General features: G+C 45.6%; 1 protein-coding gene across 4 annotated transcripts in view; it reads right to left on the reverse strand.

The window, feature by feature from the left end:
• The window catches only part of LRBA (LPS responsive beige-like anchor protein), a 633,639-nt gene that overhangs the window by 13,258 nt on the left and 605,697 nt on the right, over positions 1-14,684 (reverse strand). For all 4 annotated transcript variants that reach the window (XM_040967344.1, XM_040967342.1, XM_040967341.1 and 1 more), the window contains one exon: positions 2,365-2,466. In XM_040967344.1, coding sequence (XP_040823278.1) covers positions 2,365-2,466 — 102 coding nt within the window. The remainder of the gene's footprint in view (positions 1-2,364; positions 2,467-14,684) is intronic.

Raw genomic sequence — 14,684 nt, forward strand, 5'->3', positions numbered from 1 at the left:
AACCGTTTCAATAGTTGATAGACCTTGTCGGCTAGACTAGTGACACAGATACAGTGACTCGTGTGTGTCATGTTTCCCTGCCGGGGGAGCCTTGGCGTCCTAAGGTGATGGCGCAGCTTTTCACGTGTTGAGATCTTGGTTCAGAGCAGAGCCAGGGAGAAGAGTACATGATGAGACTGGACTATGCCATGGGCTGAGATTTATTTTTTGTGGGGAGCCATGCAGTTGAGTCGGATGGCATGGGTCTGTGATGAGCACCGCTCCTTGGTCAGCAAGGCTGCGAGGAGTTTCTGGCTGTGTGGCAAGGCCTGGCAGAATGTCTCTGGTCACCTCATTGCTGCCTCACCCACTGTATGGAACTCAGTCACCTCTCTGATGTTTCATAGAATTCTCCTGAAGGTGGTGGTGTTGTTTTTCTGCTAATGTGAAGTGATTCCTGTAACTGGTGTAACACCTCAAAATGATCAGTCATGTTATGATAAAAACATCTTTAGCAACATAAGGCAATGACACACAGCTAAAAGCATACAATAGTACAATTTAGCCCACAATGTCTCCAAACATCCTGTTATGTGCCCACCTTTGTCCTGGAGCTTGCCCTAATATAAGTAATGTTTTCCTTAAGAAATGGCTTGATAATATCTTGGAACAGATGGCGATCATGGAGGTACAAAGAGTTTGTTTACCATGAGCCTCCAACTGTTACAACACATGATATGAAGCATTTTGGTTTCTCACCACAGAAAGCAGAAAGTATATGGGGCATCTTCTAAAGGGGAACAAATGTGAACCCCCCAAAAATGGCTTAAAATCTCAACCTTATATTGGCACTTATATTTAGGGAAAGAAAACAGTTTATAAAGAAAAAAGGAAGTTTCTCGGAAAGGCCCTCTGTAGATTGGCTGAGCTGCCTTGATCCCTTTCACTGCCCTTTAACAAAAGAACAAAAAACAATTAAATCAGCACTAGGTGAAGGTGACGGTAATTAATGCATGATCGATTATAAGATTTAATAAAGAATCTATGTTATATGCCATTATAAATTCCTTTCATTTATGATCTTTTAACTCTGTACTCTTGATATCTTAGGCAATATTAGCTAGTTAGTGTTTAGTAAAAAATTGATTTTGAATATAAGTAAATCACTTGTCACTATAACACTGCATGTGCTGCCAACCGTGGAGTTCCTGGCTTCAGCAGGTCACTGCAGCTTTGAATGAGTAACAGCTTGCTGAAAACATTTTATCCGAAGTAAAATAATAATAATGTTTCTTAGGGTTGATTTTATAATCATTGTTTTATAACGAAGCAGAAATGAAATAACTGCATGTTGCGCAAGAGCTTGTGATGATTTCTGTATAAATAAAGAAGGCAACTTTTCTGAGTTGTCCATTATGAGCATCATGCCATAGTGGTCCATGTCTTATCTCTTCTTCTAATCGTCTCACTGATCCACGCGTGCTTTGCAAAATCTCAAGTCATCCGGAGCTGGTCTCCGGCAATTTTTTCTTATTTTTATTGGAAAGTCAGATATACAGAGAGGAAAAGAGACAGAGAAGAATATCTTCCGTCTGTTAATTCACTCTGCAAGTGGCTATAATGGCCAGTGCTGAGCCAATTCGAAGCCAGGAGCCTGGAGCTTCTTCCAGGTCTCCCACACGGGTGCAGAGTTCCAAGTCTTTGGGCCGTCCTCAACTACTTTCCCAGGCCACAGGCAGGGAGCTGGATGGGAAGTAGGGCTGCTGGGATTAGAACCAGTGCCCATATGGGTCCCTGGTTCAAGACAAGGACTTTAGCCACTAGGCTATGGCACTAGGCCCTATGCCATGAATTGCAGACAGCTCTGTTTCCGATCAGAAGCTGATTTGTTGCTTGTGCTGCTGGAATGTTCCTTTAATACCCTTGGGCTGGGTACAGGATGCTGCAACCAGCACAAACCTCCAGGCAAACCGGCTCAAGTGAATTTCTATCCCATTTTCAATGCATTCTGGCCCCCACCTGGTCCTTGGATCGCCAAGTTACAACAGAGACAGGCACCAAATGGAACTTAGCCAAGTCACAACGGAGAAGGATAAGCAAATACACAAAGATGTTCCTTGATCCTAAGGAGAAAACCACCGGGCTGTGATTTCTGAAACAGAGCTTTCCACAGTGATGGAGAGGCTGTACAATACGGCTGCCCGTGGCCAGCTACGTGGCTAGTGTCACTAAATGTTATGTGACAACCTGGGAGAGCCCCACGTGGCTCATGGCAGCCGTAACAGACAGAAGCTGCAGAGAAGAGGGATCAGATTTGTCTTTAGCAGTCTGCAGCTAGAAGACATTCAGAAAGGCATCCACGTCACGCAGGTCCTGTGTGTTTACCTTGAGAACCGCTTAACACCAGGCCCAGCTCGGCGCACACGGCTGCACACGTGACCTCGCAGTCGTGGCCTGTCAAGATGGCCCGCGGGGCAGCGGTCTCACCTGCAGGGAAAAAAAGAAGGACAAATCTTAAAGAACCGCTGAGTTGTTGCCAGTGCCCATCATGCCTCAATTTTTCATTTACTGCCTGAGAATTCTATTGAACAAGACTCCTGTTGTGGGAGCAGGCATTTGAGACGGTGATGAAGACGCCATCTGGGCCCCCCGAGCAGACTGCCAGGGTCCTGGCCCAGCCCCCCGTTCCAGCTGTCCAGGAAACCACCCCCAGAGACAGGAGGGCATGGCTCTGGTCACATGGTTCCTTCCACCTGCACCAGGGTCCCAGTGGGGTTTTGTCTCTTGGCTCTGACCTAGCCCAGCCATGGTAATTTTGGGGATCTGGGAAGTGAACCAGAGGATGTTTCTCCTCTTTCAAGTAAATACAATACTTTACAAAATCTTACTTAGGTCAAGGTCCAAATTACATGCTTGTATTTTGAGTCTGAGCTTTACACGTTGCTAAATTTCTAGTCATCCCTACATGATTAGCAAGCCACAGTGGCTGACAGTCCAGGCTTGCCTAGGACAAGATCTGCATTCCAAAATGCTTCAAATGATTTCCAAGTGGAAGACCTGATGAGCTGATCGATGGATGGATGGACGATGACAAAGGAGGGGACTTGTGCCTCATCTGCATTTCAAAGAAATGCACTTTCAGCCAGTGTGGAGGGAGAGAGCCACTGAAACCAGGGGAGCACAGGGCATCTCAACGGAGCCCTTTCCTAAATACCCATTGTTTTCTACTAAATTGACATATTTTACCAATACATAAGTTTCAGAGTCTATTTCTCACTGATTCACTTAAAGAACCCAGGAAAACACTAAATCCTTTCATGTAAATCTACTGATAGTGAATGGGTATCAGGGCAAAAGACCAGAATAAGGGGTGCAGGTTGCGAGATCCTGGGGGACGTTTCAAAGCATTTCAAGTTGTCACCCGTGTCTGTTTGCAAACTAAACAGAAAACTGTTACTGGGAGTCGGCATGGTGGCAATGCAAGCTAATCCTCCACTTGTGACGCCATCATCCCATATGGGCACTGGTTTCAGTCCCAGCTGCTCTACTTCTGATCAGCTCCCTGCTGGCGCGCCTAGGAAAGCAGTGGAGGATGGTCCAAGTCCTTGGGAACCTGCAGAAGAAGCTCCTAGCTCCTGACATCAGATGGGCTCAGCTCTGGTCATTGCGGCCATTTGAGAGTGAACAGTGGATGGAAAATCTCTATGCCTCTCCTCTACCCGCCACACCCATCTGTAACTCTGCCTTTCAAGTAAAAATAAATAAATCTTTTTGAAAAAATAAAAGACTACATTAGAGAACCTAAAAGAAATGTGGCCGGCTGATTGGGAACCTATATCGTGAATGGTGCTGCAGGGTTAACAGAAAGAGCAATGAGCCTGCTTTGTGCCAGGCCACAGGCTAGACTAGACCGAAGACCGCACTAGTCCTCCACCTCTCTGGTGTCTAAGGATAAGATACAAAATACTCAAGACCAGCGTGTTGGCTCAACTAGCTAATCCTCTGCTCCAAGTGCTAGTATCCCATACGTGTGCCAGTTCATGTCCCAGCTAGCTCCCTCCTAAAAAACCACCCAACGATGACCCAGTGCCTTGGAACCTGCACCCACGTTGGGGACCTGGAAGAGACTCCTGGCTCCTGGTTGCAGATACACTCAACTCCAGCCATTGTGGCCATTTGCAGAGTGAACCAGCGGATGGAAGATCTTTGTCTCTCCTTCTCTCTGTAAGTTGGTTGGTAATTAGCACTGTGTAATTGAAAGGACCAGCTGTGCCCACACAGCGGTCCCCGGTGCCAGCAGGTCAGTAGCACCTTGGCAAAGAGGAACTGCCTCTCCTACCTCCGGACATGTGGCTGGGCCTGGGAAGGTCAGGGAAGGTCCAGGAATCCACTGGAAACCTCCTGTCCTTGGAAGGCAATATTGCTATTGGACAGATTAATTTAGCCTCCAAAGCTGTGTTCCTCCAGTGGGTTGGTGCACTCTCTGAAATTCCATTTAGAATGTGTGCACATGCTCTTTTTTCCAAATGGCAGTGCACCAAAACAGGGTTTGGTGACTGCACAGAGGATCCAGGATCAAATAAAGCCGAGCAGCCTCCACTCTGAAGGCAGCAGGCCCGTCCCATTCCTCCTGGAGCCCGTGGTTACTACGGGTGCACCAGCACTGAGAAGTTCGGCGCAGCCTTGAAGAACTATGTCTCCCCGGGACTCCTGGGACCCAGGGGCTTCGGAAAGAGACTTCGTGCAGGGACCTCCCTGGAACCTTGCACCACACTGGCACGCCAGCAGAGGGAGCCATTCCGCATACTTCAAGGCGTAACAGCAAGGGGGATTAAGTGGAACAATTGGCTTGAGTTTGATGGCAAGCTTTAATAAACTTATTTGGAGAAGCAAATCCAAGTTAATTAGAAAGTTTTCTTGACATTTATCACAAGATCACAAGAACAATTTTTTTTTTTTTGCTTTAAAGGTCCACAAATTTTGGAAATGCTACAAGATACAAATAATGTAAGCCAATCTGAATTACTTAACTTTCTGTTAAAGACAATTCTTACCATAAAATTTGGATGTAAACAGGCTCTATTTTTAAAAGTAAGCAGTTGCTCCAGCCCTGAAGCGGGGCTGCCCCCTTGCCCAAGAAAGCCTACATTCCACAGAAATACCACACAATGTTATTTTTGAAATTACTGTCTAATTATAGCTATCTTTAGGGAACTTTTTAAAACTCAACAATTAAAATCATTACTATCTAAGAAGTACATTTTGCTTTGTTTTCATAAGTTCCTGTTTCACGGAGGGGGGGAGGGGCTGGATTTCACTTTTAACCACATTTGCCTTGAAATTCCTCAGTGACGCGAGGGGTTGTAGGAAAACCGGGGAACAAACGAAAGCCACGGATGCTTAAGCCAATGTCAACGCCGGGCAGATGGGCAGCGGAGGCCCGCGCACAGGGACGTAAGGCACTCTTCTTCCCCAGCCTTAAGAATATTTTCTTGGGAACATGGTGTGCAAGAAGAGGGAGGGTGGCTGTCACGTGCATTTCTTTCCTGGGTGTCAGAGCCGAGAGCTTTGTCCGACTGCACAGTTTTAGCAAGCCTGTGATTAACCCCAGAAGCCGGGCTCCAAGCCGTTCTTAGCCATGTCTATTGTTAAAACAAAATGATGCACGGATTTCAAGACATTTTGGCACCGCAGGACACTTATCTTTTAGTTCTATTTTTTCCCGGAAATGACTGAAGTGTCCTCACAAGTATAACCACTCCCTGTGTGTCGCAAACTTTTAAGGTGGTTCTAAGTAAGCCTTCTTATGAAACTTAGTTTCCAGGAACCCAAACTCTACATTTGTTGCATTCCAAAACTGAAAAGATGCCCGCAGGCTAACAGGGTCATTTCAAAATTGGAGAAAAAAAAGGGGGGGGGGGGCGGTTTCTTTTCCTAGGACTTGATGTCTATGTAAGGAAGTGTTTCATGCCGAGACCCCGTGGTTTGGCAAACTGTTTCCTAATCCAGGAAACAGGTTAGACAGTTCAGGAAATACAGAAAGAAGAGGGGAGGGGAGAGGAGGGAAACAACAAATTAAAAGCATAAGGGTAGAGAGTTGAGGACCATTTGCTCCTTTTCAGGTAACTGCTTTCCCACTCCTCAGCGGATTTCCGGTCCCAGCACTGAGCTACCGGAAGTGGAACAGTGCAAGAGGAAATAGCATCTCCTTGAGAAGAGCTGCTGCCCGTCCTGCTCCAGGCCTGGATCTGGTGCTCTGGTTATTATCTGCACGGGTCAGGCCTCCCTTCCCTTTGCTCCTCGGCCCAGAGCATGTTCCGTATAAACGCCTGCTCCTGAGCTTCAGTAAGCCGCGGGGCTTTGCATAATTGTGTCCACTGTGGCCAAGGCAATCCCAGGACACGGGGCTGTCAGCAGACAGGTGGAGGCCGCTTAGGTCCAGTGGACATTCTGGGAAGCCCTTGGGATGGGCGTCCTCCGCGCAGAGGCTGGACAGATGCAGGGCACAGACCTTCCACGCGGTGCGCAGGGCCCGGCTGTAGTTCTCTTGGGTCACACTGTCACACAGCAAGGGGGCTCACCCGGAGACCATGTGCCACCTGGGGCGGGGGGGGGGGGGGAGGTGGAATCAGGACCCTCCCCCGTTTATAGTGTGCATGCTTCTGGTCAGATAGACAACAAACCCTCCTGCTGCACCACGTGCCCCCCAGGCCCTTCCCTCCTCCTTGTTAGCCTGGGGGAACCCAGCCCCGGCCCCAGGAAGGTGATTCTTGGGGCCCCTCACTGCAGTCTCCCAGCCAGTGAAGTGCAAGGAGAGCATATTTTGCACCATTATCAGGTTATTCCTTTTAAGAAAAGGGTGCAACCATGGGGGTAACGATACACGAGGTCTTCACCTTGGCTTTGTGCACGGAGGAGCTTCGCAAAGGGTCGGGGACAAAGCACGCAGATTCCCTTCAGCAACCTTTCAAAGTGTCCCTGCTTGAAAAACCGCCGAGGCTTTCAATAGTGCTGGGAGAAAGCTCTCATCTCGCTGCTGGTTTGAGGGGCTACACTTCAAACTCTTCTTGAAGGAAGAAAAAAAAAAAAAGAAGAAGAAGGTAGCAGACGACAGACTGCTCAGGACTGCTTTGAAAAGCCTGCGCAGTTACATCAAAGGAGGGGTTGGCTTTGTGCAGGTTTAGGACCACTGATGCAAATCCCCCCGGAGGCTGAAAGGGGTCCTCACAGAGCACCGTGCCGGCGGCCTTCAGCGGAGAGGACCAAGCCAAATGAGATTAGGGGCAGTGCAGACCGGGCCACGACACCGGGCCACGCTGGTCTGCACCGGGGACGCGCTCTGCTCGCCTGTAACTTGCAACCACCCGACTTGCACTGACAGAGCAGGCAGTCCTTTTTAATCTAGTTAGTACTGAAAATGGGTCTGGGTTTGAAAGACTAGGTGAAATGTTTTCATACCAGTGGGCAGCACGACCGATGTTTTTATGAAACGTGTTTCTTTGCTCTCCTAACATGAAATATACGTACTTCTTCATCCAATGGATTTTGAACCACATAGAAATTATCCGTAAAAGAAGAGACGAGGAAATAGTAATTCCTTTAGTATCCTGCTCATAAATGTCCCAGGAGAGAGATAACCCACAAGGTCTGGCTCCAGCAAGGCAACGGGCTGTTCTAACCCAGGCAAGCAGAGGCCTCATGTGTATTTCTGGCGAACTCACAGTTACTTAAAAAAAAAAAAAAAAAGAACAAAGTCCTTGGCATTTGGGGGAGGGGGGAGGCGCATCATCTCCTCATTCTTGTAAAAATTAAATCACTTTAAATGTGCTGCAAAATTCTCCTCAATCACTAAAGTATGTTATTATTCACAGAATGCATCTCCTGAATTCATTCCCCATCTATTAGGAAGCCAGGTGGGAGTCCATATGCTCCTATTCACAGTTTTGTAACAGTGCATCATTTCTTCCCGCCTAGGTTCAGCTGAGCTGGCTCTGGCACTGAGCATCCTTCATCCCCATCCCCTCTTTCATCCCTGTTTACCAACACCACTGCTGCCTCTGCAGGATGTCGCTGCACTTCGGAAATGGGCAGCGATCTGCAGTGGACCGGAGACCAAGCTACGTATTACAACGGATTCTGTCTGCAAAACCAATATTTAATATTAATTTGTAAAATCCTTACGGATAGCCATTATACATACTCTTCCACATTAGCAAAATCTAAAATCTGGGATTATCTGGCCGTTTAGAAGACTAAAATGAAACACTAAAACCCACCTCTCATTTACAAAATCCGTAGGGAATTCATTTTGAAAAAAAAAAAAGATTAGAAAAATACAATTTTAAATTTTATATTCATCTGTAAAATTAAAAAACTCTACAATTTGCCATGAAGTGACAAGTTAGTAAAAAATTTCTAGATCTAGATATTGTATGTGCCAGTCATTGCCTTAAGATGGATAGCGCTACTTTCAACATGGCTATGCTTCTGTGTTAATTACAGCTGATCACTACAAAACATTCCTGTGCAAACTGAATGCCTGAGCCGGCCTGTCCCGTGTGGCTCACCATTATGGTAAGACAGGGAGGGAAATGGCTTTGTTGAAACGGAAATGAGGTTAGCTGTAAAGTGCTAAACCTTTTCCATTAACTTTCTAATTTTTCAGTGGAACACTGCTACATTTTAATTATGTAAAGAGAAAACAATTTCATTTTTTTTTAAAATTCATTCCAGCTCCACCAATCCCCTCCTGTCCCTCCCACTGGTCACAGTCTCTTCGGTGAAACAATGTTGATAAAACACACAGACAACATGACATGCCCCAGCGTACCTGAGGTATAACAACTATCAGAGACTGAATTTTGCTGGCCTCTTCCCATAAATATTAGAATGACCTTGCTACTAAATATATATATATACACACACACACAACCCCCAAACACCTACAAAATCCAGGGCTGGGCCAAGCTGAAGCCAGGAACCAAGGACGCCCACTAGGCAGGCAGCCTTCTCCACTGCTTCCAGGGAGTGCATTAGCAGGGAAGTTGGATAGAAAGTGGAGCACCAGTACCAGTGTGGTGGCATAGCACACTAATTCTCCGTTTGCAGGTACCAACATTCCATTTGGGCGCCGGTTCATGTCCTGGATGCTCTACTTCCGATCCAGTTCCCTGCTTATGAGTTGGGAAAGCAAAAGAGGATGACCTCAAGATCTTGGGTCCCAGTGCCCACATGGAAGACCCATAAGAAGTTCTTGGCTCCTGGCTTCCAATTGGCTCAGCTTCTGGCCATTGTAGCCATTTGGGGAGTGAAAAGAAGACCCCTCTTTGTCTCTCCTTCTCTTTAAAATAACTGCCTTTCAAAATGAAAATAAATACATCTTTTTGAAAAGAAAAAAGAAAGTCGAGTGACCAGGACTTCAACCACACACACTCCAGTACGGGACGTGTGCATATCAATCCGCGACCTGTGCACCCGTGTAATGAAAGCAAAACAAAGGAACTCTGGATTAAAAACCAAGTCTAAGTTTGCAGTTCATGACACTTCTTTCTGCCATTTTACGTAATTGTTTATGATTCTAGAATCACTGTTTAAGACTGCATTAAGAAAATGGGTTTTTTTCATCTAAAGTATACTCCTTAAATGTGTAATCATATTTTGAAAAAAATATATAATCCATACACTGTCAAAAGAATCTGGTACAACAAAATCATTTTCCTGTCATTTGCACATATTAGGAAGGCTTTATTGGTAGGATTACAAACACTTCTCCCTGGCTGAGAGCCTCATTAAACCTAGTTTTAAAAACAAGAAGCCTAAGCTTTGTGGTGAAGAGAGGAAGCTGGGCCCTGAGGCTCTGAACTGGAACCCAGATGCCCAACACCTGCCACGTGAGTACCCTTGAACACGCTCCCCTGGCTGCCGTGGGTTAGAGCATCAAGGCCCGGAAGAAAGCAGGGGCCTCCTGACCATTCCTGAGTGCTTCCCCGGTAACACAAGGATGACCCAGCATCCGCCCCCAGGCTCGCCCTAAGGACTGATGAGTGAGTAGGGGAAGCGCCTAGGATGGCGCCAAGGTGGCACGTATCACTGTCAGCTGGTAGGGGCACAGGAAGGCTGCCTTCTGGTTTGCCCTCCGTTGGTAACACTGCTTGCTGTTGAATAATAACTTCTGAGCCTGAGTGTATAAACACCAACGAGGAATGGTTCTCTTCTTATCAAAAAGAAAACAGACCTTAATTTCAAGAAATTACACTTTCATTTCTCCCATTCCTCCTTGTCTCAAGACTTTCTGAACCCTTCCTGACAACCCATGTGAATTCCACACAACTGCTAACGTCCGGCAGCCCAGAGGCCAAGAGCAGGGAGGCGAATGTATATTATAAAACCAGGGCTTCCTCCAACTTAATGCTTCTGATTGTTAAAGTTAATATAGGCTCGTTAGCGAACAGAGTTAGTAAATTACAAAGAAAAAAACGAAGCATTTCTTCCAAATCACACTAACCATAAATAAGCACTCCTCGTCTACGTCTGGCTATCATTGCAGACTTTTTTTTCTATGTATGAATCCACAAACTTTTCTGCACACAGATGCTGACAAGACATCATACTTAATATCCGGTGACCTTTCACACTTGGCGACACAGATGACATATCGCTCCACGTCACAAGGCAGATTTACAGTATCTTTGTTAATGCTTACAGAGCACTGCATTACATGGGCATATCTGACTTTTATGAACGCTTATCAAGATTAAAAGTCTACCCTAAGTGCTCCAAACTTGAAAAGTTTTTGATTTGTCCCCCATACTACTCTGACGATACCTGGGTCATACCAGGAAGGTGCTCTGAAAACTAGAGTCTTCACTTCTTTCAAAGAATCTATCCCATCCAACGCAAGGAAAGCAAGCGCTCGCTCAGTGGCGGCGAGTTACCTGCTACCAGAGCAAAGCAAAAAGCTCAACAGTTGCTCAGCCTTACGACACACAGAGCTGAATTTTAAGGAATTTTTTTTCATACCCCCAAATACTTCAAACCCCAAATCTGGTCATATATAGTCAAATATAAGAAAAAAAAATTGCTTTAAAACTTGGTAGGTAAATGAGATACAGTGTTACACTCAGGCCACATTGTGTTAAAAGACCAAGAACATAAATTGCTAGAAAACAGCCCTGCTCCGTAAAGCCACACGAAGTGGGCCTAGCGCGCAGAAATGGAGGTGACTGGAAAAAATGGGGTAATTGTTGCTTTCCAAAGAAATCATCAGAGGGATTTAAGTATTCAGTTTCACATAAAAAATGGCTCTTTATTCATAAATTCTCAGAAAAATCTAAATTATAGAGTGAGGTGTTCACGCACAAGGCTGTCACATAATTTCTCTAATGAAGCCAACTTTCGGGAAGGTAGAAAAGGCCGCCTAATACGGTGTTCCAGGAGGTCCCAGTTACATGTGTCCCTACTAGTCCTGTAATAATGCTGAGTATGCCTGTGCACACCCACACATACACACACACACACACACACACACACACACACACACTTACGTGGCAAACATAACAATCCAGCTTTTAGAACTTAAAGGAAGGGGAGGCAGAGAGCACCCTGGTTCAGACGAGGTTCAGCCTCTCGCTCGGGTGAAGACACACACACACGCCCAGCTTTCTCGGAGAGCCCATGTCCGGAGGGAACTTGGACTTAGCTTCATCGTATGAACCGTTTGAAATTAAACCTCGTAACTAGCATAGGCTTTCGGCAGGTTTCTTTGGTAGGGCACCCCAGCATCTACATGAAGATACTCGGTTTTGAGTCAAGGGCATGAATCACCAGCTCTCATATTTACATGGCTCCTGCCTGCGGCCTGAGGGCACGGTCGTTTTTCTCTGCAACCAAACAAGGTAAATAAATGTGATATATTGGCACATCAGCCCAGCACTCTGCATATGGTGCACATTAAGGTTGTATTCATTTGCCATATGAATATAATTCCTTTTACCACATCTACTATTAGGTTCCAGCAGTAAATACAGAGATGTTTTGCTGCAGCTCGAGGGCCTGCATTACATCATGGCGCACTAAGCATCCCAGGCCTTCTGGACAATTTCATAGACATACTTTTCATGTCACCTGAACTTGAACATGGCCAACCCGGGGTTTCAAAACCCTACTTGATGAATTCTTCAGGGGATCAGGAAAAATACAGGCTAGTCTCGGTGTGGTAGGGCTGGAAGGGGCAGCTCCTGACCAGACACAACTTTGACATCCCAATTGAAAAGATGAAATATCAACCGGACAGGTTCCTCTCACTGTAGCTAACTGAAGAGCTGCAATCAAAAGGGTGACGAGTTTCCCTCATGACGAGCTCCTGTGCTTCGTTTTATTAGGCATAAACTGTGCTCACATTGTCCTTAAAATTATAGTAAAATGAAAATGCCCTTATTGTAGCAAAGTTCCAAACGCAAGTTAGGACAGGGGAAAAAGAAAGGCAAATGATTTCTTTTTGAAGATTCATATGGTCCAATACTAACGTGCACATCTTGACATGTGTGAGCAATACGTAATAGATCACAGGTAAGTAAAAGCCAAAGTCTTCCCAAGGCCTCGCATTCATTTTTGCCAACAGGAAGTCCCCAGATGCATCCAGCAGATGGCGCTCTAGGACACCTGCGCACAGGGAGTGACACACTGCATTTACCTACGCTTAGGCAAGACAAAGAATATGGATTTATCAGTGGCTTCAGCAAACCATATTAGGCTTTACGATAAAAGAAGACATAATTCCTAAATATGTGCGCAGAAATGTACATACGCATTAGCATATGCGCACCAAGGCAACTAGTAAATAATTCACACCTGGACATATTATGATAGCACTTTTCTTAGAGACCTGATGAGTGGTCTATGAGTGGATGAGTGCTATTTATGGTCGTCCTGCAAGATCATTCTAAATTCATTAAAAAAAAAATTTAGAATGCCTTAAAGTTGGAATTCATTTTTAATTATAGCAGGAATGTCTCATTAGGGTGATACTAGTAAAATTAACAACGGTAGGATTTACGGTAATGACTCCTGTGATTGATGAGAGTATAACAAAATGAAGTTTTAGACAGAGAAAAAACAGAGCAGCTACGGCATACAGTACTTTAAAACAAACAGCCCTGCGGTTGGTTAGTGCTGGCCTCATGGTTAATAAAACCTTCTTTCTAATTAACGGTGCTGAAATATTCTTAAAGAACAGAATCTTGTTGTTATGAAAAAAAAAAACCTTGAACCATTCAAGGTTTTTTTTTTTTTTAGTCGACTCCATTCCCCTAAAGGAGAGAGCTGACATAGATTAGCATGTCTGATTGCAGAGGAAAAAACTGCCACCTTTCAATCAAATCAAAACCAGACCAGGAACATGGAAAACTACTGCAACAGCACACACACAAAGCCACGCGACACCCTGGCGGCAGCGACTTTCGCGTCTCGGGCTCATCAGTGGCTTACAAAAATGCTCAAATTCCCTATGTACACAAGCATTTTTTTTTAAAGCCAAGTTTATGATTTATGAATGCAAAAATACTGTTCAAAAAACTGATTTGCATGTTTTCATCTTATCTAAATACGATGTCAAGTTTACAGTACACAGTGACCAACTCGATGCACGGGGGAGCCTTGCCTGTAAGCTCTGGAACCGTGCGATGTGCAGCGTGTCACCCTGCAGGGGCAGTGAGCATGCCCGGGACGGCACGGTGCCAGACAAGCATCAGCCTCAAGCAACCAGGGACCCAGGGTCCAGGTTGCTGCTCCACTCCACAACGGAAGCCGATTTCACAGGAGACGGCCACCACGAGACAATGGAGTGGGGACATGAGCTTGTGGCCCTGCAATCTAGATTATTTTCTTAAAACACCTGCCCCTTTCACAAAGTCCCAAAACATACTTCATCCGATTCGAATCAGCTTGATTTTTTCTCCATCAATTAATATTGGGTATCATGTTAGACATCAGTTACGCAGAGATCAATTCTACCTATGCTGCGAGAGAAAATGGTGTAAGTGGACATATATGGCTAGCAGGGAAAATTTCTACTAATTCCCACAGCTTCGTAAATTAAAAAAAAAAATACCTTAATGAGACCGACAAAATACAGAAAACACAATAACCTATGTTTGTTTGTTTGTTTTTCATTTACCAATTTTGCTTTCAGGAAACGAAGTCTGGGGCGCTGTGTGCATGAACGGATGATAACACAGCCACTGGTGTCCGCAAGCCACCTAGGACGCAGGGCAGGACCATGGCCTGCACGCCCTCCCCTACAGGGCTCTGAGCCGCTGCCTCCCGCACGCCGGAGCCCTCCGAGAAGCAGAGCCAGAGCCGGGACTTAGAAAATCCAAACCAGCCTGCGGGAATGTTTACAGCAGTTTACACACAGAAAAAAAAAAAAAAAAGGTGGGGGTGGGGGGAGCTGTCTTTGTGTTTTCTTTTGAAAAGCTCCGAGGAGCTTTCGGGTTCTTCTAACGTGTGTGAAGGCTCCTGCTATGCAAAAGGGCTTCTCGGTCCTTCTCTCACATGCATCCTTCGGAACTGAGCAGATGGTAACAAAACCCACGCCCAAAGGATGGGGTTCGCTTTGAGAAAGGTAATTCAGTGCAGCCAAGCTATATTACAATTTTTGAAAAATTATATGAAATATACTGGGAGGTTTGTGGGGGGGTTTTTGTTGT

Source organism: Ochotona curzoniae, unplaced genomic scaffold (assembly GCF_017591425.1).
Source record: "Ochotona curzoniae isolate NIBS_2020 unplaced genomic scaffold, NIBS_Ocur_1.0 scaffold_4506, whole genome shotgun sequence".
Taxonomy (NCBI): domain Eukaryota; kingdom Metazoa; phylum Chordata; class Mammalia; order Lagomorpha; family Ochotonidae; genus Ochotona; species Ochotona curzoniae.